Genomic DNA, 19,131 nt, shown 5'->3' with positions numbered 1-19,131 from the left:
ACAGATGAGTTAATTCGAAGGTTTCCACATCTCAGCCGACAACTGAAACAAAGCAGCTGACAAAAAGGCATCTGTACCTCCAAAAAGTGATGCAAGAGGCTCCTACCACCAGCAAATGTGTGGGCGTGTCTCACTGTCAGACAAGCTATAAAACTGTGGACTGAATATTTTTTGTTTGCATTATAATTTAAAAAAGAAGAGAATGGAAAGGCATTAAAAAAAAACAAAAAAAACATTTCCCCTCGTGATTACTCTTGAAGGCCACGGCATCCTTAAATATTATTCTTCATCTCTAGTTTTTGTATCTCACCAGGCTGCCAGCAAGCCCATCTCTTGCTGTACAAGATTATAGCTCCTATAAAGCAAATGAGCAGAAATTAATAATGAACTTAGATTAGTTGAGTTTAAAGATTCGCATGGAAACCTATTCCCCTAGACCAGTAACTAGGCAGGTGGAATGTGACAAAACAAAGAGGGCAGCACTCAACAAGACTGAAGAAAAGTGCAGCCTCATGAAGACTCTATAGCACCCCTCAGAGGCAGAAACGTTTATTACAATGAATGAGCACTTTTAAACATGCAACTATTCAAGCTGTTACACAGTATTACTGTGTATGACCAAAATACGAGGTTGCATGGAAGAAACTGTATTCTATGGTGTCACCAATGGACTTTGGATGCATGTGTGTGATATTTTCAGACTGCTTAAAAGTCGAACAAATAACTGGACATTAGTGTTTTCCATTTTATGCTTTTCAGTAAAACACGTATTTATGGAATCATGTCCCTCTATGATTTAACCATAACTCACTAAAAAAAACAACATCAGAATCAGAAGTCATCTCAGTGAGCTATCAAATTAAAGATATTAGTCAGCTAATCATCTGAATATTCTACTGCACACTTGAATCCTTGAGGCTAAAGCATAAAAAAGCTATACTTTTAAGATGCATCCATATTCAACTGTACAGTTCTAGTTTTTGTCCAACTAAAAGTTCCAAGAGCAGGAAAAACGTAGGCTAAATAATTAAATCGGTAAATGTCACAGTAAATAAAAGAAATCTAAATTTATTTTATGTTTCAATTTGTCAGCCTAGTGGAGGAAATGAAAACAAAACATCTTTACAGTTTTTAATCACAGAATATATTCATCACCATCAGTGCAGCTAAATAAAATTTTATTGTGGATGTGAAAGATCCACTGATAAAAATCCAACTAGAGTGAAATAAAATATGTGATTAAGGAGAACAATTTACATAAACAAACATCAATCAATTTCTTTCCCTTAGCAGCACTCTTCATGCACATTTGGGCTTTTTCAGCGCACAAATTCAACCTGTATAAATCTTTAAGGCATGTATCACTCACTAGTCCCCCTGCTTCGGAAGACATAGCCAGGCTACTAATACAAGGTCAATGTAAATGAAATAAGCAGCTATTCAGTTGAAATGAAAAACAAAGCCCCACTATGATGATATTTAGCAGTTATTTCTGAGCTGGCTGCACAGTGCTATTAGCAAAGAGGAGCTGGGGATTTTGTAAACTGAATTCTCCTGTATCTCAGCTCCATCTTCAACTTCAAGTTAGCTTTGTAATACTGAATAAATCATCTGCAAAAAGACCTTACAGCTCCTCTAAGGATCAAAAAACGGCTTAATTATCCAAGATCACAGATGCCTTACATTGTTAATGTGTTTTGAGCAGTGTGTTACAGTTTGCTGGTGAGCTGAGGGTGTGCACGCGTGCTGCTTACTCCCGGAAACCCTCCATCGAAAGAGGCGTTGAGCACCTCGTCCAGGTTTGTGGCTGTGATAAAGTCGAGGTTGGCTCTGACGTTTGCTGGAAGCTCCTCCAGGTCTTTCTCGTTGCGTTTCGGGAGGATGACGCGCTTCACTCCTGCCCTGTGTGCAGCCAGCACCTTGTCCTTAATCCCGCCCACCTGCAGAGGACGGGCCACACTTGTCTGTCAAAACTAGAGTGGACTAGAGATGATCGTTTTATGTGTGTTTACTACGATAACTTACTGGCAGCACAAGCCCTCTTAACGTGATCTCTCCAGTCATGGCGACGTCTGATCTGACCAGTCGGCCGCTAAACAGTGAAGCCAGGCAGGTGACGATTGTAACACCAGCAGAGGGGCCATCTTTGGTGACGGCTCCAGCGGGGAAGTGGAGGTGGATGTCTGTCCCCTCTAAAGGATCTGAACCCCCCACCACTGTTCAAACACACACACACAGTTGCACAACATAAGTTGTTTTGTATTTCTCTAAAACTACAAAATAGAATATAAACACTGGTGTATCTGGACTCACTGTTTGTGAGCTGGTAGGTTTTAGCATTCGCTCTGAGCCAGCTGATGGCCAAGTGGGCAGATTCTTTCATAACGTCTCCCAGCTGACCCGTGAGAGTGAGCTGACCTTCTCCCTCCATCCGACTGGCCTCCACAAACATGATCTCCCCACCAAGCGGCGTCCAGGCCAGGCCGAGAGCTACACCAGGCAGGGTGAGCCGCTCAGAGACCTGCCAATATGCACACGTGAAAACATCTTTTTCAATCCTCATAAAAGTACATAGAAAACAAGTTCCACATGACCTGGAGAGATGAAGGGAGAAAGGCAAATGACTTTAATCTGACAGGATGAGCAGCAGCTGTATGGAGCTGAGAGATCTGCTCACAGGCTGCCTTTATAGAGTCATGGATTGTGATGGAAACCAATCGCATCGGTTGAGGTCCAGAAAATTCAGGCGGTCAAAAATGTTCATGAGAATAAATTCTGCATGTTTCTGTAATAAACTTGTGGATTATGAACACTGCACATGCTGCTCTTTCTCTCTCTGCTTACCTCCATTTCAAACACTGGAGGCCCCAGGATGTCTTTCAGTGCGATATGATCAATCACTATGGGCAACTCTGGAGGTGCTGCCTTGTCTGAAAACAAACATTACAGCAAAACATTCACTGAAAGCTAAATCAAGGACTGCCGTGTGAATAACTGCATTCAGTTCCTGTCTAGAAACAACAAAAAAATCAACAAACATGGTAACACCTGCAACATTCAGGATTCAGAAAAGGGTTTCACAAATTTGTGGATAACATCACATTGGCTACATCCATATTTTTTTGTAGCCTGTGGTTCAGAAAGCTACATGTCAAAGAAACAATATGTGTTGTTTATACCCATGTTCGTGCAGTTAGGTGTTAGGAATATTCTTACTATTTCAAGTGAACGTAAACACACTGCAATCATCAGATCTTAGAGATTGTTTAGTTAAAAAAAACAACTACATACACCAGGCTTCACGGGGAAAGGGGAAAAAAATGGCAGTGACATAGCTGCGAATGAGAACGAAAAACCAGCTGTGAACACATATACATAAATCGCACCAACATGACGCAAACATGCACACACGTAAAAGTCAAACAGAAACACAAATATCACAGATGAACATCAAAAACCGCTACCACTTAGAAAATACAAAAAGAATGCATGAGAACATGTATCAATTGTGCGCATGCACACACACGCACACACACGTGTGGTTACCTGGAAACACAAAGGCCGCATTAAAGAACAGAAAGAAACACTTATGTCACGTTTATCCCATTTTTCTGTCTTTCTCTGTAATTAAACCACTCTACCTAAAACAAAATTTCCGGTCTTCATGTCTGCTACTTAATGATGCAAAAATGAGTTTTGTAGTTCTTTGTTTTTATTTACTCTACTGAGAATCCCGCAGACAAATCAAAAACTGAGTACTGCTGTGTAATATCCAGTGCTTTTGAGTAGGACACTGCACAGTAAGGTTTATTTAGGATATTAGCATAAAAATCATAATGTTGTACTTGCGAGCATGCTTCAGATATCTAACACCTGACGTAAAATTTGATTTACAAATGATCATTAGACAAATAAACAACCAATAAGTAATTTGTCACCACGTCAAACATCTGTCTGTTATAACATCACATTATGAACCAACATCCATCAAACTGCTCTGGTCAAGATTTACTCAAAGTTTATTTTTCCCAGGCTCATTTCAGCCCCTTGTACCCAACACTCGCACTCTGCAACAAAGAACAGAAGCACAAGTGTTTTAACTCAACATTATTAATGGCTGTTACCCGAACTATATTGTGGGAGATATTTCTCCTAACGTATTAGCCAGTTGTTGCTCACGTGCAGTCAGTCTTTGTTACTATGTCTGTAGTTCTTTGTTTAACCACACAGATAAGATCTGTGTCAGTTACTCGCGTCATCTGTGTCGCCAAACTAAGTCACAGGTTGACATGAAATTTATTCTGAACAAGCTCAATCGACTTTTCGAGATGTCAAAATAATATCAGTTAGTTTTACAGTGTACAATACTATGATACCAAGTAAAATATGTTGCTGTTCATTACATATGAGGCCTGTTACATATGTTGTTGTGATTTGGCCCAATATAAATAAAACTAACCTGATTGGATGAGAAAAAAATTACATTCGATTCTGGATTACAGTAAAAAAAAACATTTACTTTACATTATGACTCAAGCAAAAAGGGATCTTGCAGTTCAATAAGACTTTGGAAGCTTGTTTCCCCCAATGAAAAAAAAAAACATGTTTTGCGATCCATGTGTCAGAATATGGTGTTATTATCTTAAAATGTCAAGATAGGTACCTTAAAATGTTGACTTACTAACTCAAAACTTTGAGAAAAAACCCTGCAAAATGTAGAAAATAACTTGAAATTTGAGTTGAGTCAAACATTTGCGGTAAAAGCCTGAAATATTCCATTCTGAAGTGCCTTCTTTCACCTGCACAAAATCTCAGAGAGCTGCTAAAACACTAGTCCTTGTTTCTATTTTAGTTATAGGCTGGTTTGTTGTATTTAACAGAGGAAAACCCAACAACCATAATACCCCCTATGAGCAAGCACTTTGGCGACAGGGGGAAGGAAAAACTCCCCTTTAACAGGAGGAAAGCTCCGGCATAACCAGGCTCAGGGAGGGGCAGCCATCTGATGCGACCGGTTGGGGAGCGACATGGAACACAGGTTAAAAGACAGGATTAACACCCTACAATAATACATGCCTCAGAATGCTAAATGTTAGACTTCATGGCAGTACAATTAGAAAAAGGTTGAACAAGTATGGCTTGTTTTTGGAAAAAAACAAACATGTAGCATATCTGCACAAACACTTCATACCAGCTGTCAAGCACAGAATTGGACGGGTGACTGGATTGGATTTGGGTTTGTTCTGCTACCACAGAACCTGAGCACCTGAGCATTGAGTGGACTATGAACTCCTCAGTACACCAAATTTGTTTAGAGTCAAAAGTGAGACCATCTGTCCAACAGCTAAAACTGGGCTCAAATGATGCAACAGGACAATGACCCCAAGCTCTCGAGCAAATTCCACCACAATATGAGAGACTGATGAAGTCATACAGGAAAGAATTACTTTAAGGTACTGCTCCTAAAGGAGGTTCTAAAAGCTACTGAATCACAGGGTGAACTTCATTTTACAGGACCTATGAAAAACTCTTTTTTTACATGGCAGTATGGTCTTCAAATACATAAAAGAAAAACCCTTAAAGCAACAAAGCCTAAACACTCTGGTCAAAAAGGCATTAGCAAAATCTTTTTGTCATAATAAGTAAGTAAATAAATAAATAAATTTATAAAATAAATAAGTCCAGTGATGAGTGTTTCATTTTGCTATTATTACTGAAATAAATCTGTGTTAACTAAGATGCTCTTTTCTGTTGTACTTCATCTTTCAATATTTGTAATGACTCAACATTTGGTATTTAATGCACAAGCTTTGTTAGTGTGTAGCTCTGTGCTGTTCTGCAGCTAAAGCTTCAAATTAAATTCCACAGCCCGACCAAGATGGAAGGTTCAGACCCTCACCTCCATGCTGTTTTGAGTTTTCAGGGGTCAAAGTCTCTGTCTTGGTGAGTGTGTGACCCTCGGCAACCTTGACAGCTACAGCTCGGCAGATCGCCCCGATCTTCCTTTCTAGTGAGCGCACACCTGCTTCTCGGGTGTACCTAAAAGAGGAAGAACAAACAGAAGGACAAATAACAGATGACTAAAACACAGCTGTCACTGAGAGTCACAGTGTGATCAGGTAGGGTTAAAAACTTGGCAACACTCTGACTGTCAGTCATGTACTTGCTCTTTGTTTTGTCCTGTAACTGTAATCACCTGAAAACCTGAGAACCCGTCTCTCTCCTTTTTGAAATGTGTTTTTTTTTCTTATTTGTTTGCAAAAGAGATCTACCCAGATCAACCTATATATTTTCTATTTTTTGCACACTAACCAGACCGCCTCTGCATGTCAGAAAGACATGTGAACCTGTGATACGTATTCTACATGTAAGTTTACTTTTATAAAATTATGTCTGTCGAGTCTCTTTTAAATGAAGAAGCTATAACAATCATTCTCACAGATCAACGGTCACTGAACAAATCATCTCTCTCACAATTTCATTGTTGAAAATTCACACGTGTTTCAGTGTGTTTCACCACCAGTATCTGACACTGATGCCGCTGTGTGCTGCCGTTAACATAAAGCTTAAACGGCTATGCAGTCTTACAGTCTTAGGTGACGATGACTGAGTTTGTGTGAGATTGTACCTGCTGATTATGTCCGGTGTGGTGCTCTGAGGTATATGCAGCTGTTGAGGGGTTAACCCATGCTGCTCCAGCTGGTTTGGAATCAGGTGGCGGTGAGCAATCTCCACCTTCTCCTCCTGGGTGTAGCCTGAAACAACAGTAATAAAGAAAAACAACAACAACAACAAAACAGGGAGATCAGATGCTAGATTTCACTCTGGTCTTAAAATGACTCATAATTTGTATCTTTCACATTTGGATTATGTCATGTCCTTTGAGGAACACAGGTGCCCATTTAACAGGAAAATATTTTTTCTTTTAATTGGAAACTTTTTGGACTTCTATAGTGGAGTTCTGGGAACGTATTTTCAATAAAATAGAAACCCTCTTGTTATGATAACCTCTGATAAATCTGCTGAGATATTTCGTCAGAACAAAGTGACTAAACCCACCTGGTACCTCCAGCACCTCCATCCTGTCAAGCAGGGCCGGGGGAATGGTCGCTGTAGTGTTTGCTGTAGCGATGAAGAGCACTTGTGAGAGGTCAAAGGCCACATTCAGGTAATGGTCTGTGAAGCCGTGGTTCTGCTCTGGGTCCAGGACCTTAGCGTGCACACAGAAACCCTTTTATTTTGTGTGTGTGTGTGTTTTTTGTAAACTGTGCAAACTGCAGTAAGTGGGAACTTTGTGGCATCATGGGGCAGGAATACTAATAACACTTGTGTTATTATGAAAATTATTATGTGTTGTAGTGGTTAATTAGGTAGCTATAGCAACCAATTGGTGGATACGGTATGTTGCATGTTTCTACTCGCTACTGACAATTAATCCTTCAAAACATTAAGGTTTTGTTTAGGGAGTAAATAACCAGAGAAGACGTGATACTACATCACACGTAACCTGAGAGAGAAACAGACTGACCTCCAGCAGAGCAGCTGCAGGGTCCCCTTGCAGGCTCTTCCCCAGCTTGTCCACCTCATCCAGAAGGAAGACGGGATTATTGACGCCCACTGTCTTCAAACCATTGATAATGCGGCCGGGCATGCTCCCTACATATGTACGCCTGGAGACATGGCAAAGACACAAAATGATGCTCTACTCTGTGAACTTTTCAGTTTCAAGCAAACCAAAGGCTCACGATATACCCTAGAGATATGCACTGAATTACCAAGCAATAATATCTGAGAAAAAATAAACACAGATGCGACATTCTCTGTAGTGAATAAAGCTAATGCAAGCAAGCTGCAAGTGTTTGCTAGCATGTACTGGCTGAAAGCAGTTTGTGGGCTTCGAAAGTAGGAAATAAAAATGATTTAAATCACATAAGAACATCAGAAATATTTTTAAGTTGAACAAACTGTATAATCAATTGTTTGAAGAGTCTGGTCCTTATTTCTGCTGTTGGTAGGACATGCACATGTTTCTTATTTGGGTGTAAATATGTATGTGAGCCATTGATTTAAAACAACACGACCATCCACGTAACCCGAGATGAACTCTTTTGCCCCATTCGCCTCTCTGCTCGCACAGAGACTCCAGACATGACACCCATAACAGTAACAAGAGGATCTGTGTGATGTGGTGTATGTGCTTGGCCACAATTTGTCTTCCAGTTGGTGACAACCTTTTAACACTTTCTAACAAACACAGATTACCAGTGACCTCTCTTTATTTTACAGAAAAACAAAGCTTATATTTACATAAGGTCATCTACATAAAAGTAAAAGTCCAAGTCAGAAGAAAACAAAACCAACAAATGTGCCGAATACTTTCAGACTACTGTCCGAATCCATTTATGTCCTTTATCCTTCATTTAAATTAAACCCAAGTGGACTTTAAGGGATGCTTGAATGATATCAGCAGGCTTTCCCAAGAAATTTCATTACATCTTAGTACAGGTTTTGGACTTAATAAAATAAAAAAGACACTATTTTACTCTAGCTTTCCCAGTGGGGAGTGTTAAGGAAAAACTTGGGATAAAATACATGATTTTTCATAGTGAGCTTCATTATTTGTGAGTGTGATTTATAAACAGAGATGGGCAGTAACGCGTAATCTGATTACTTTTTTCAGGTAACGAGTAAAGTAAGGGATTACTATTGCAAAAACGGTAATTAGATTACCGTTACTTTCCCGTAGGAACGCTGTGTTACTGCGTTACTAAAACCGTGATTTTTTTTGCGAGAGTGTCTCATGACAGTGACGTAAGCGAGTGCGACATTCGTGATAACAGCTGTGTGCAGATCAACAGTGGATCATATATCGAGTGTGGGAGAGAGTATGAGCGTGCGGCGTTTAAAGTGTGGAAGTACTGACCTTACTTTGAGTTTGATTCCATAAAAAGTGACAAAAACATTAGTGTCCGTTGTGCGTGGGAAGAAAACTTCTTTTTACAGCGGAAAAAACCCCTAAACTTCCAAGCAAGCACCGAGTGTGGTACCACGTAATGGGAAACTCACAGAGAAACTCGCGGATTCTTCCACTGACCGCCGCGGCACACCTGCACCAGAGCACACCTCCGCCTACCTACTCCTGCTTTACAGGTGAAAATAGAGCAAAAGGACCGCTGAGTCTTTCATGTTATTTATTTTGTGTGTTTTACTTGCATCTATGTGAAAGACTGAGTGTAAACACACAAAAAAATATATATTTTATGTGCTGGAATGTGTAGAAAATAGGTTTAAATGTTAAACAAATTTCTTCCAGTCAGAGAATGTTGCATATAATTTAATTTTTGCTTGATACATAAATTTAAAAGATTAAAACTAATAAAACAAGTTTTAAAAAGAGACGTTTCCATTTGATTACATTTTGTATGATGGATTGTAGAAAAAGTAGAATTGGGCTGAAAGATCTATCACTTTATCACCTCTTCAGGTTGTAAATTGTGTTTTTAAAAAGTAACTAAGTAACTAAGTAATTAATTACTTTTGAAAATAAGTAATCAGTAAAGTAACGGGATTACTTTTTGGGGGGAGTAATCGGTAATTAGTTACTTATTACTTTTTTCAAGTAACTTGACCAACACTGTTTATATAGCATCAAATGTAATGCCTTATGTTACGCGAGCTTGTGTTTTTGCTCCACCACACGTCCACGGAGCAATTTAAGTCCCAGCATGAAAACAATATACTCAAGCACATTTCTCTAGCCACTTTAAAAGAGTTCTACATAACAAGACTACAGTAATAGAATAGAATAGGATAGATTTTATTGTCACTGTTACAAGAACAATGAAAGGCTGTTTGGCACGAATCCTGCCTAAGAAAAAAGAACAAAGATCTACCTGTTAAATTTTACAATTACATATTGCTTTATATTTATTTATATTGCACTTATTTAGAGTTTCGCTCATGCACACCTTCACAAAGTTCCTAATTCCAAAGATGCAATATCCATTTGTGACTGGTAGGGCCACTGTGAGCCTGCAGTGCAGTCAGTGGACACATTAGTGTCAACAACTGGTGCAAAAGTTTGAATATGACGACGAAAGACAAAGGGAGCATTTACCTGCATTATCTTAGTTTTCAGGGGTGCTCCTTGGTGGAATCATCCAGTAATATATTATTATTTTAGTTCAGGAATTAAAATACTGGCACATTCAGCTGGTGTCCTAAGTCTGGAATTTGTATCTTTACCCTACTTTTAAAAAATTACGCTGCAGGGAAACAGGGATTTAAATAAAAATGCAGACTCTATTCCAAAGAAAGCAACACGCTTTGTGTGGGTGGGTGTGAGTAGACCACGGATCTCAAACTCCAATCCTCAAGGGCCGGTGTCCTGAAACCTTTCCATGTGTCCCTGTTGCAACACACAGTAGTAGTTCATTGGTAAAAGAGTATAGAACTTGACTGCATGCTGAGGTGGCAATTCAGCCATTTGATTTATGTTACAGCAGCTCATGAGTGAATGAACATGACGCAATAAAAGCACTTTTGTCATTTTTCCAAATATTTACCGGTAAATTTCCTTAAAATTACTTGAATAGGGTTGGGGGTTGCCACTTCAGCATGCAGTCAAGTTCTATAGAGTCTTGCTAATGACCTACTAATTGTATTCAGATGTTTTTGAACAGGGACACATGGAAAAGTTTAAATTAACTAGTCCACAGCCACAATAACAATCAGTGTCCAGACGAACAGAATCAGCTGTTCGTCTGTTAAACCAGTTTTCTCTGGTAAAACGGTTAAAAAACTAGCATATCTCAGGTCTATTATTGTAGTTTGTATTTTTTGGGGGTTGTTGCTATACATGGGCAACCTGAAAACTCACAGTCTACACTGTGGACACGAAACCTTCAGTTGCGTAACAATCTTATGAGCATACCTGTGTCCTCGGATGTCAGACTGGTCACAGACGCCTCCCAAAGCAATTCGGTGAAATTCTCTGCCCAGAGTTCGGGCAATCGAGCGTCCTACACTCGTCTTACCGACTCCAGGAGGGCCCACAAAACATAAGATGGGGCCCTAAAAACAGCAGATACAGCAGTATGAAACTCAAAGATTAATACATAACAAATGTAAGAAAAGTGCTTTGTGTAACACAAGATTTCATCTTTAAGCATCCGTAGACTGGGATATTAAGGAAGCACCTTGAGTGATGTCTTCAGCTGCCTGACAGCTAAATACTCCAGGACGCGTCTCTTCAGCTTGTTCATGGCGTAGTGATCGTTGTCCAATAGGGTACGTGCAGCTCGGATGTCCAGGCAGTCTAGAAGGTTTAAGTGTTTTAGGTGAGTTAAATGGACAGGCTCTTATATAGCACTTTTCTACTCTGAGCACTCAAACCGCTTCATACAACTAATTCATTCACCCAATCACACAAGCACTTTTTCTAAACTGTTAAGTGCTCACTATCTAACATTCATACACATTCATTCACACTCCGATGGATGAATCGGAGAGCAACATGGGGTTAGTATCTTGCCCAAGGATATTTGGCATGCAGACTGGAGGAGCCTGGGATAGAACCACCAACCTTCCGGTTAGTAGCTGACCTGCTCTAGTAGCAATTTGAATGTGAGACCAAAGAAACATACACAGACATCAAAAACCAGGTAGACAATTTGCCCCACAGTGGTTTGGCAAATTTTAGAGGTCCATCAATCAGATGTCAGAGAGCAGCGCATACTTTGGTTGTGACCTCTGACACTGCTGCTAAATGAACCCTTACCCTTAACATTTGGAGTCATTACTTATATTTGGTTACATGTTTACGCCTGCAATCAGCAGGGACAAACCAGAACAGTTCTTGTGAAATTCAAGCATTATTATGTATGCTGGGACGCTGTGTAGCGCCATTTAATTTGGCCTGATTCAGTCCACCCAACTAACTGTATGCGCAAAGTGGCTGGTTATGAATAGCCAATAACACTTCAATGAGTTACCAATACAACTCCAAGCTTTCAAATAATTGGTGTCCAGGATATGTTGACCTTAAAAATGTAGCTTAAAGAGTGCGAATCAAAACCCAAAGAGACTGAGAATGTTTATTTCATTTTGATTATTGTTTAAGAACGCATTAAAAAGATGACAGCCTTAATCAACGCAGTAGATGCTTTGACCTGGAAAGCAGACAGCTGCATATCAAAGCCTTCTCAATGTCAAAGTCTGTAAAGTTTTTACTGTCACTACTACGGCTCAGTGAAATCTACCAAACCCAAAGAGTTTAACTGAGCTGACGTCCATTAAAAGTTGTCTGCAGATTAATTTACCTTTGGTGCTTTTGCTCCATGGCAACTCCACCATCAGGTCCAAGTAGTTTCTGGTCAGGGCATACTCAGGCATTGACTGAGGCATCTTCTTCAATCTGACAGATTGAAGAGGAACATGAACAATCTAACTGAAGTATTTAAGGCTAATTACAGTACTGGATCATGTTTACACAGACACCAAACAGAGCCAGATCTAAACATGGTCTAAACAAGTAAAAGCAGCAGCATTATTTGTGTTTGTGAAGTATGCACAAATACACTTTATATTGTGTATATGTTGTATGAAATTTACCTTTTGAGTTCTTTCAGGCAAATTTTGAGGGCAGCTTCAGGCATGTTCGCCCCATGAACCTTCCTCTCCAAGGCTGCTGTGTCATCACCATCATCATCTTCATCCTCCTCATCCAGATTGAACTGTCGACCTGGGAACACTGTACCTTTCCGCACCAACACCTAAACAGAGGGGAATCCCAAATGTGAGCACGAGATTTGGAATGTAAATCACAGTGTGAACATACAAGGACTGCACATCTGTTACCCTCTTCTCATTATCAGGACTCGTCTTCCTGGTTTTCTGCAGCAGTTTTAGTCCCTCTATCTGTCTGGTCAGCATGGGCAGGGCCTTCTTAAAGCGCTCTTCCAAACTCAATGCATCCAGGACCTTCACAGCACATGGAAAACAACACATTTTATTTATTGTGAAGATTTATTGTTGAGGGAAAAAAAAGTCAAAAATCACATCAATGTGTGCTTTCATGCTAAAAAAATAAAGCACTAAATCCTTAAATGGCAGAATAAGTGGAAAGTTCCTGTATTGCTTCAAAACCCCAACAAATAGTGACCTCTCTCTTTCTCCTCTAAGTATACTGTCAAATATTGTGGATATCAAGGACGTAGAACAGAAGGAAGAAGAGGAAAGAAAGGTAGAGGAAGAAAAAGAAAAGTAAGAAAATGTAAAAAGTGGAACAGTAGGAAGAAGTAGGAGGAGGAGTAAGAAGAAGAAGAAGAAGAAGACTAGAAGGAAAGAAGAAGGGGAGGAGGAAGAAGAAGAGTCCGCTTCCCTTTTACGTCCCAAGTAGTTGCCATATCAAAAGGATCACCATATTTCAGGGTGTAGGATGCCCTTCCTGCAGTAAACCTAGGATTTACTGCAGGAGGGGCCACAAGTAGTTTGGGCTAAAATGGGTATTTGGCAAAAGCAGAGCAACTGAAGTTAGAACACTTGCAGAAACTGTTTGCATCAAGATTAAAACCTTTTTGATTTCTAAAAAATGAATAAAAACATGTTGGCTCTTCTAAAGCTTTGATTGTGTATACAGTTTGAATTCACCTGGAGTTTCTCCTTGTTTGAGGTGCGGATCATCGAGGCAACAACGTCAGGTAGAGTTTCCCTCGGCAGACTGTCCAAGAGGCGCCTGAACTTGGCCACGACTGGAACAGACATGTCTAACATACCTAACAACTACACACACACACACACACACACACACACACACACACACACACACACACACACACACACACACACACACACACACACACACACACACACACACACGTACACGTGTAAATGTGTAAACAAAAACAAAAAAACACAATAAATCAAGTCCAACTGCATGTGTATGTTTTCATCTTCAGTCTGATCCATCACATCATGCTGCAGCACAGCACAGTTTACTTCTATATTACATTTTTAAAAAGTTGCCTGTTTCTTATTATTCTCAAAAATGTTCATATTTCACAGTTTGGTAAGTTTTGAAAATAATTGACAACAAGCTCTTACATAAACTGCCAATGCAAACATTGAGATGAAGTTTTTATAAGTAAAGGGCATACAGTGGCAGCTGCAATCTACAGATCGCTTCATTGTAAAATGACACGCACAAACTTAATTTGTACATAGATTTGTACATCCCACTCTGCTGGTTGGATGTGCAAACAGGGTTTAGGTGGAAAGGAAGTCAGGAGGAAACCCAACTTCCGACCTCAGTACAGAAGTCAGGATCTGATATATTCAAAGCAACATCTAGATGAAACAGCTGCTTTATGAGTTATTGTTGTGGATAGATGACACTTAAACTGAGCTGTATGGCCAAAGTTAATACTTGAGAGGAAAAAAAGTAGTTTGTGGTGAAAAAAAAAAAAACAACAACTAGCAAATATTTAAATATGACAGTAGAACTATATTAGGCTGTTTGGCAGCCAAAGCAGAGAAAAGATTCTAACCAGAAAATAACTGACAAGCTGTGGAGACAGCACACGCTGTGCGTGCACAGCAGCCTAAAAAATAATTCAGAATGACATGAGCTGTTCTACAAAATCATCTGCCAGATGAAAATAAATAAATAAATACATTTTTAAAAATCGAATAGTTGACTGGGTATCAACAATTAGTGTTTATTTAGCCATTTCATAATCTAAATAAAACTTTTTAAAACGTGCATTATAATTTAAGGGACTATTTTCAAATAACAATATAAATTTACTGAAGACGTGGCATTCCCTGTTTTTCCCCTCAAAAGTAATTTTTGTAAAAAAAACAAAACAAAAAGCACATTCTGCTAAATTTAACAACACTTTCGCCAGCAGGGGGCAGCATTTTACCAGTAGGTGTTTTAAAAATGTTTTCCACTGCTTTTTCAATTCTGATGATTCTTTTTAACTATACCTCAATTTTCCACAAATCTAAACACGAATGTTCACAGTTTAGAGTATTTTAATGCAAAGTGGTATTTCATTAAAATACAGCCTGGCCCCAATCCAACTTCAGTTAATATTTCTTCAAGACAACACATGTTAAAGTCGTTTCAGTTGTTGTGTCTAATTTTTTTGCCTAAATTATATATATTTTTGAATATACAAACACATCATAGATTTTGCAGGCTGTGAAAAATCAAGAAATGTTTTAGTCCACATATAAAGTAATTTGCTGAATGCAAGTCTCTTTGTAGGCAACAGCTCTTGTGTGTATGTAACACTTTAGTGTATATTAAAGAACCCTCACATGTCCGTCAGTCATCACTCTTCAAGTCTGCACCGCCCTTTTGGCATTTTTTTCCTCCTTACAAAGGCATTTTTGTTTTTAACTTAATCAGTTTTTCAAGACATGAATTTTTTTACGACCTCACTCTCTTAAATTCTTAAACACACACACACACACACGCGCACACACACACACACACACACACACACACACACACACACACACCTGTACAGCAGCCTGGTAGAACTTCTCCGACAGCTCCCCCAGCTCTCCATCATCTGTTGCGGTGGCATCTCTTTGTGGGGTCGTATACCGCTCCAACTGATCTAACTGCTTCACCTGTCATTTTTTTTTTTTTAAATAAAAAGTGAGTCACATTGTGAGGCCACACATACTTGTGTATTGTGCATTTCTAATATGCTAAAACATGTTTCATTACTTTATTTAATGATGAAATGGTGTTATAAAAGTCATACACTAGATGATCTTGTTTAAATGCTGATAAAAGAACTTTTAATTCACACCGGGTAATAAAAATGTATTCTCACTATCACTCAATTTAATCCCATCTTAATAACTAGACAGTGGAGGTCAGTGATTACGCCGCAGTACAAGTGATGCGTTGGTTTTAGAAAAGTGAGCACTCCTACTCTGAATGGGCCAGCTGCACATGTGCTGGAAACCCCAAAACGGCCCCTGAAAGAGATACTACACAACGATCAGTGTCCACCCACATCTGCACAATTTGACTTTTAAATGATTTACAGAAAATCAAACGTGTAGTAATTCATGGAGGGAAACTGCCAAGACTTTCCGAATAAGGAATCCATCTTTCTATAGATGTAGATCTACGGAGCACGTATGAAATGCATCAGGCATCCTAAGCTGACTTGAAAGTTGTTGAATAGGAACAACTGTGTGTCTGTAGCTTCCCATGTGCACAAGGAGTTATAATCTCAGCCTTAGGCATGTCTGGCTGACTTGCCAACAAACTTTATTTCTGCAGCTTATAACTTCTGTTGAACCTCTTGCTGGACTTGGCAAGTAGTGGAATCAGGTGACCTTTAACTTCTCAGACTGATTTTTTGTTGGGTTTTTTTAGGGGATTTATAATGTTCAGCTATTGCTCCTTTTTCTCACTAATGCTACTTCTATTACTTGTGGGTTTGCATGATTTACAGTTCAGAAAATTCAATATTACACTTGACCTTGGTGCAGTCCTCCACTTTACTGCTTGAATCAAACCAATTTAAATCTATTTTCCCCCTTTTTTAGTCAGATTTCTTCTGATGCGCTGGACCTTGGAAAAAGAAGGCTTGAGCAGCAGATGAGTGGGGCTTCTGTGCTGCCAGCTAGAGCTATGTGCCTGAGATTAGCATATTAAGGACCAAGCCATCTATTATTGGCATGATGTAAAGCTGAGAGTAGAAAACCAAATCAGAAGCAAAATGTTTGCAGCAGTCTGTGCAGAAATCTGAGCTTTTGGCTCACAGGGATCACTTGTACAGTATGGGAACCCCATTACCTGAAACTTTTGTCATGTTTACTATAGGCATAAAAAACATTAACAGTGTGTTTACAAAGAATATTGCTGTACAACAACAGGAAATAGCAAAACATTTCTTATTATCTACCCTCAGGCAACTAGTAAATACAGTGTTGCAGGAAAGAATACTTCTTACATTGACTAAATCAGAGTACATCATCAGTATGTAGTGATACTACTGCTTCGTTACAGGTACAAAACAGAACACTTATGATGACCACTGTCGCTCATTAAATAGACAGCACATCCAGAAACTTAGGTTTATCTTACAAAAAAAAAATTGCTCCAATATTTTAACATCAAATCAAACCGACAGCTTACCTCTGCCAGGACAAAGGGTCGCTCTTTTAACAGACTCGATACACTGAATCGGCACAGTCCAGTGATGAGGAGGGTATAGTGAGGTTTGGGCCAGTTACTGCCCACTACCTGCACTGCAATCCCTGCTGTACCAATTCTACACAGACACACACAGAGAGAGAAAGAGAGTGTGTGACAGATGAGGTGGCCATTGAAAAGCAGTTCACTGAAAGGTTGCATTCTGCAGTACAACAAACTGTTCTGATTTTAAATGCTTGCAAAGCCTCAGTATTCACACCTCTGATCGTGTTGGAGCCTTTCACAGTGTCATTTAAGCTTCATATAAGCAGCAAGTGTGCTGTAGTGTGTGGAAAATCAAGCATCTGAGTTTCATTCAAACCCTGTTACATTTTAAGTATAAGCGCCAAACATTTACATGAGCAAGTGCAAGTATTTCCTGTCCTTCACTGCAGAGGATTATAAGGATTTATTCATTCCATCTCAAATCAATGTGGTCTTTCTGCTCAACTATCTCAGATTTTCCTAAAAAAAAAAGCTCTTAATTTTTGAAAAAAAAAAAACAAAAAACTGATTTTTGTTGTTGTTAAGATATTAGTAGTTTTCAAGATACATTTTCTTGAAAAATGGGCTGGTTTTTTTTGCACTTGGAAATAATGAGGGTGCATTACAGCATGAATATATCTCAGAAAATATTAAAGATAAAAGCCTTTAATTCAGTTATAATTATTACCTCAGTTATAATCAGAGCCTCACCTGGAAATGGCAGAATTGTGTTTCATTTGGATTAACTTACCCACTGATATCTTCTAGTATTTCAAGTATTTCTTCTACAGGTTTCATTTTGCAGTGTCACATATTTTTTTAGTGCATCTTTAAATATGGAACTTTATACAATTGCTTGATTTATTTTTCACATTTAAACTAGTCATATATATTTCAAAAAAGCCTTAAATCATTCATTCAATCATTCAATCAAAATTGAAATCGTACATTTTTTTAGGGAAATCTGAGAAAATGTTCTACAATTTTTATGATTTAAGATAGCATGACCACCTTCCTCACAGATTAACTCAGTGTCGGACAAACCATCTTTTTCCTGGTAACCAATCTAGAGACAGGAACACGCTGTTTGGTAACCTACTGATCTGGAGTCCACTGATTAAAGGCTAAAGTCCGCTTCTCTGTGCTTGCCCGGCCGTTTCCGACTTCATGGCTACAGTAAAAGTGGAGATGTTTCTAGAACAAATAATAGTTTAAAAAAGGGGGGTAGGTAAAGTACATGCTCAAATATGCATTGAGTTTCGATTTACCCAATATTCAGTACATTTCCCCTGACGATGACACACACTACAGACGTCTAAACACATAAAATACTCCTGTGTACTGGAAATATATTTGATCTTCTTCCTTATCCTGCAGAGATGTTGTGACCTGTTACGTTTATGACAACTTGAAGGGGACCCATCAGCTGTATGTCACACCTCCACACAACAACCGTGTAAACCCACAGAAAGCTACACAGCTACAAGTTCATTACTTGTGCAACGTGGGGAGGTCGTCGGTGTCGTGCTCCGGGTCTCTGGTGTTAGGAATCACCCCTATGATGGTGCTTTTCAGCGAAGTCCCCTTCAGCAGCCGCTCTCGGACAAGGTGCATGTTCCGTGGGGAGTCCACGCTGAACCTGACCGTGGAGCCCGGGAGAAGAACTCCTTCGTGGGTCAGCAGCAACGGGAGACGGCTCGGTATCTGAATTGCACCGCCGGAGACCATTGTCCAGTTTTTGTTTTTTAAATGTCGGTGCCCAGTGACTGTTTTATAACACAACTTCAGTAAACACCTACTTGTTTTGCTGTTAAGTAGGCCAGCCGAGATCAAACACAAGACTTCCGGGTAGAACTTTCAAAATAAACCTCTCATTGATGCCCTGATGAGGACATTTAATTTCTATTGCAAAAAAGAGA

At 39.3% G+C, this 19,131-nt stretch overlaps 1 protein-coding gene across 1 annotated transcript; it reads right to left on the bottom strand.

Moving 5' to 3' along the window:
• Positions 1-1,117: 1,117 nt before the first annotated feature.
• On the bottom strand, positions 1,118-19,131 carry lonp2 (lon peptidase 2, peroxisomal). Its single transcript, XM_026172986.1, has 17 exons — positions 18,708-19,131; positions 17,171-17,306; positions 15,529-15,642; positions 13,651-13,782; positions 12,859-12,981; positions 12,613-12,773; positions 12,321-12,415; positions 11,199-11,317; positions 10,934-11,073; positions 7,529-7,670; positions 7,060-7,210; positions 6,629-6,755; positions 5,900-6,039; positions 2,845-2,930; positions 2,314-2,521; positions 2,026-2,216; positions 1,118-1,940 (listed from the first exon to the last, which is right to left on the bottom strand). The coding sequence occupies exons 1-17, from the start codon at positions 18,938-18,940 to the stop codon at positions 1,710-1,712; spliced, it is 2,529 nt and encodes an 842-aa protein (XP_026028771.1). The 5' UTR covers positions 18,941-19,131; the 3' UTR covers positions 1,118-1,709.

Source organism: Astatotilapia calliptera, chromosome 7, assembly GCF_900246225.1.
Source record: "Astatotilapia calliptera chromosome 7, fAstCal1.2, whole genome shotgun sequence".
NCBI lineage: Eukaryota > Metazoa > Chordata > Actinopteri > Cichliformes > Cichlidae > Astatotilapia > Astatotilapia calliptera.
The sequence above is the reverse complement of the archived record's forward strand: the minus strand, read 5'-3'. Positions and strand labels throughout refer to the sequence as shown.

Excerpts from the sequence above, each read along its gene's own strand:
- lonp2 (XM_026172986.1), bottom strand. The coding sequence starts at position 18,940 with ATGGTCTCCGGCGGTGCAATTCAGATACCGAGCCGTCTCCCGTTGCTG. Across the intron at positions 7,211-7,528 it reads CTGCAGCTGCTCTGCTGGAG|GTCCTGGACCCAGAGCAGAA; the intron begins GTCAGTCTGTTT and ends GTGCACGCTAAG. Across the intron at positions 2,931-5,899 it reads AAACTCAAAACAGCATGGAG|ACAAGGCAGCACCTCCAGAG; the intron begins GTGAGGGTCTGA and ends GTTTGTTTTCAG.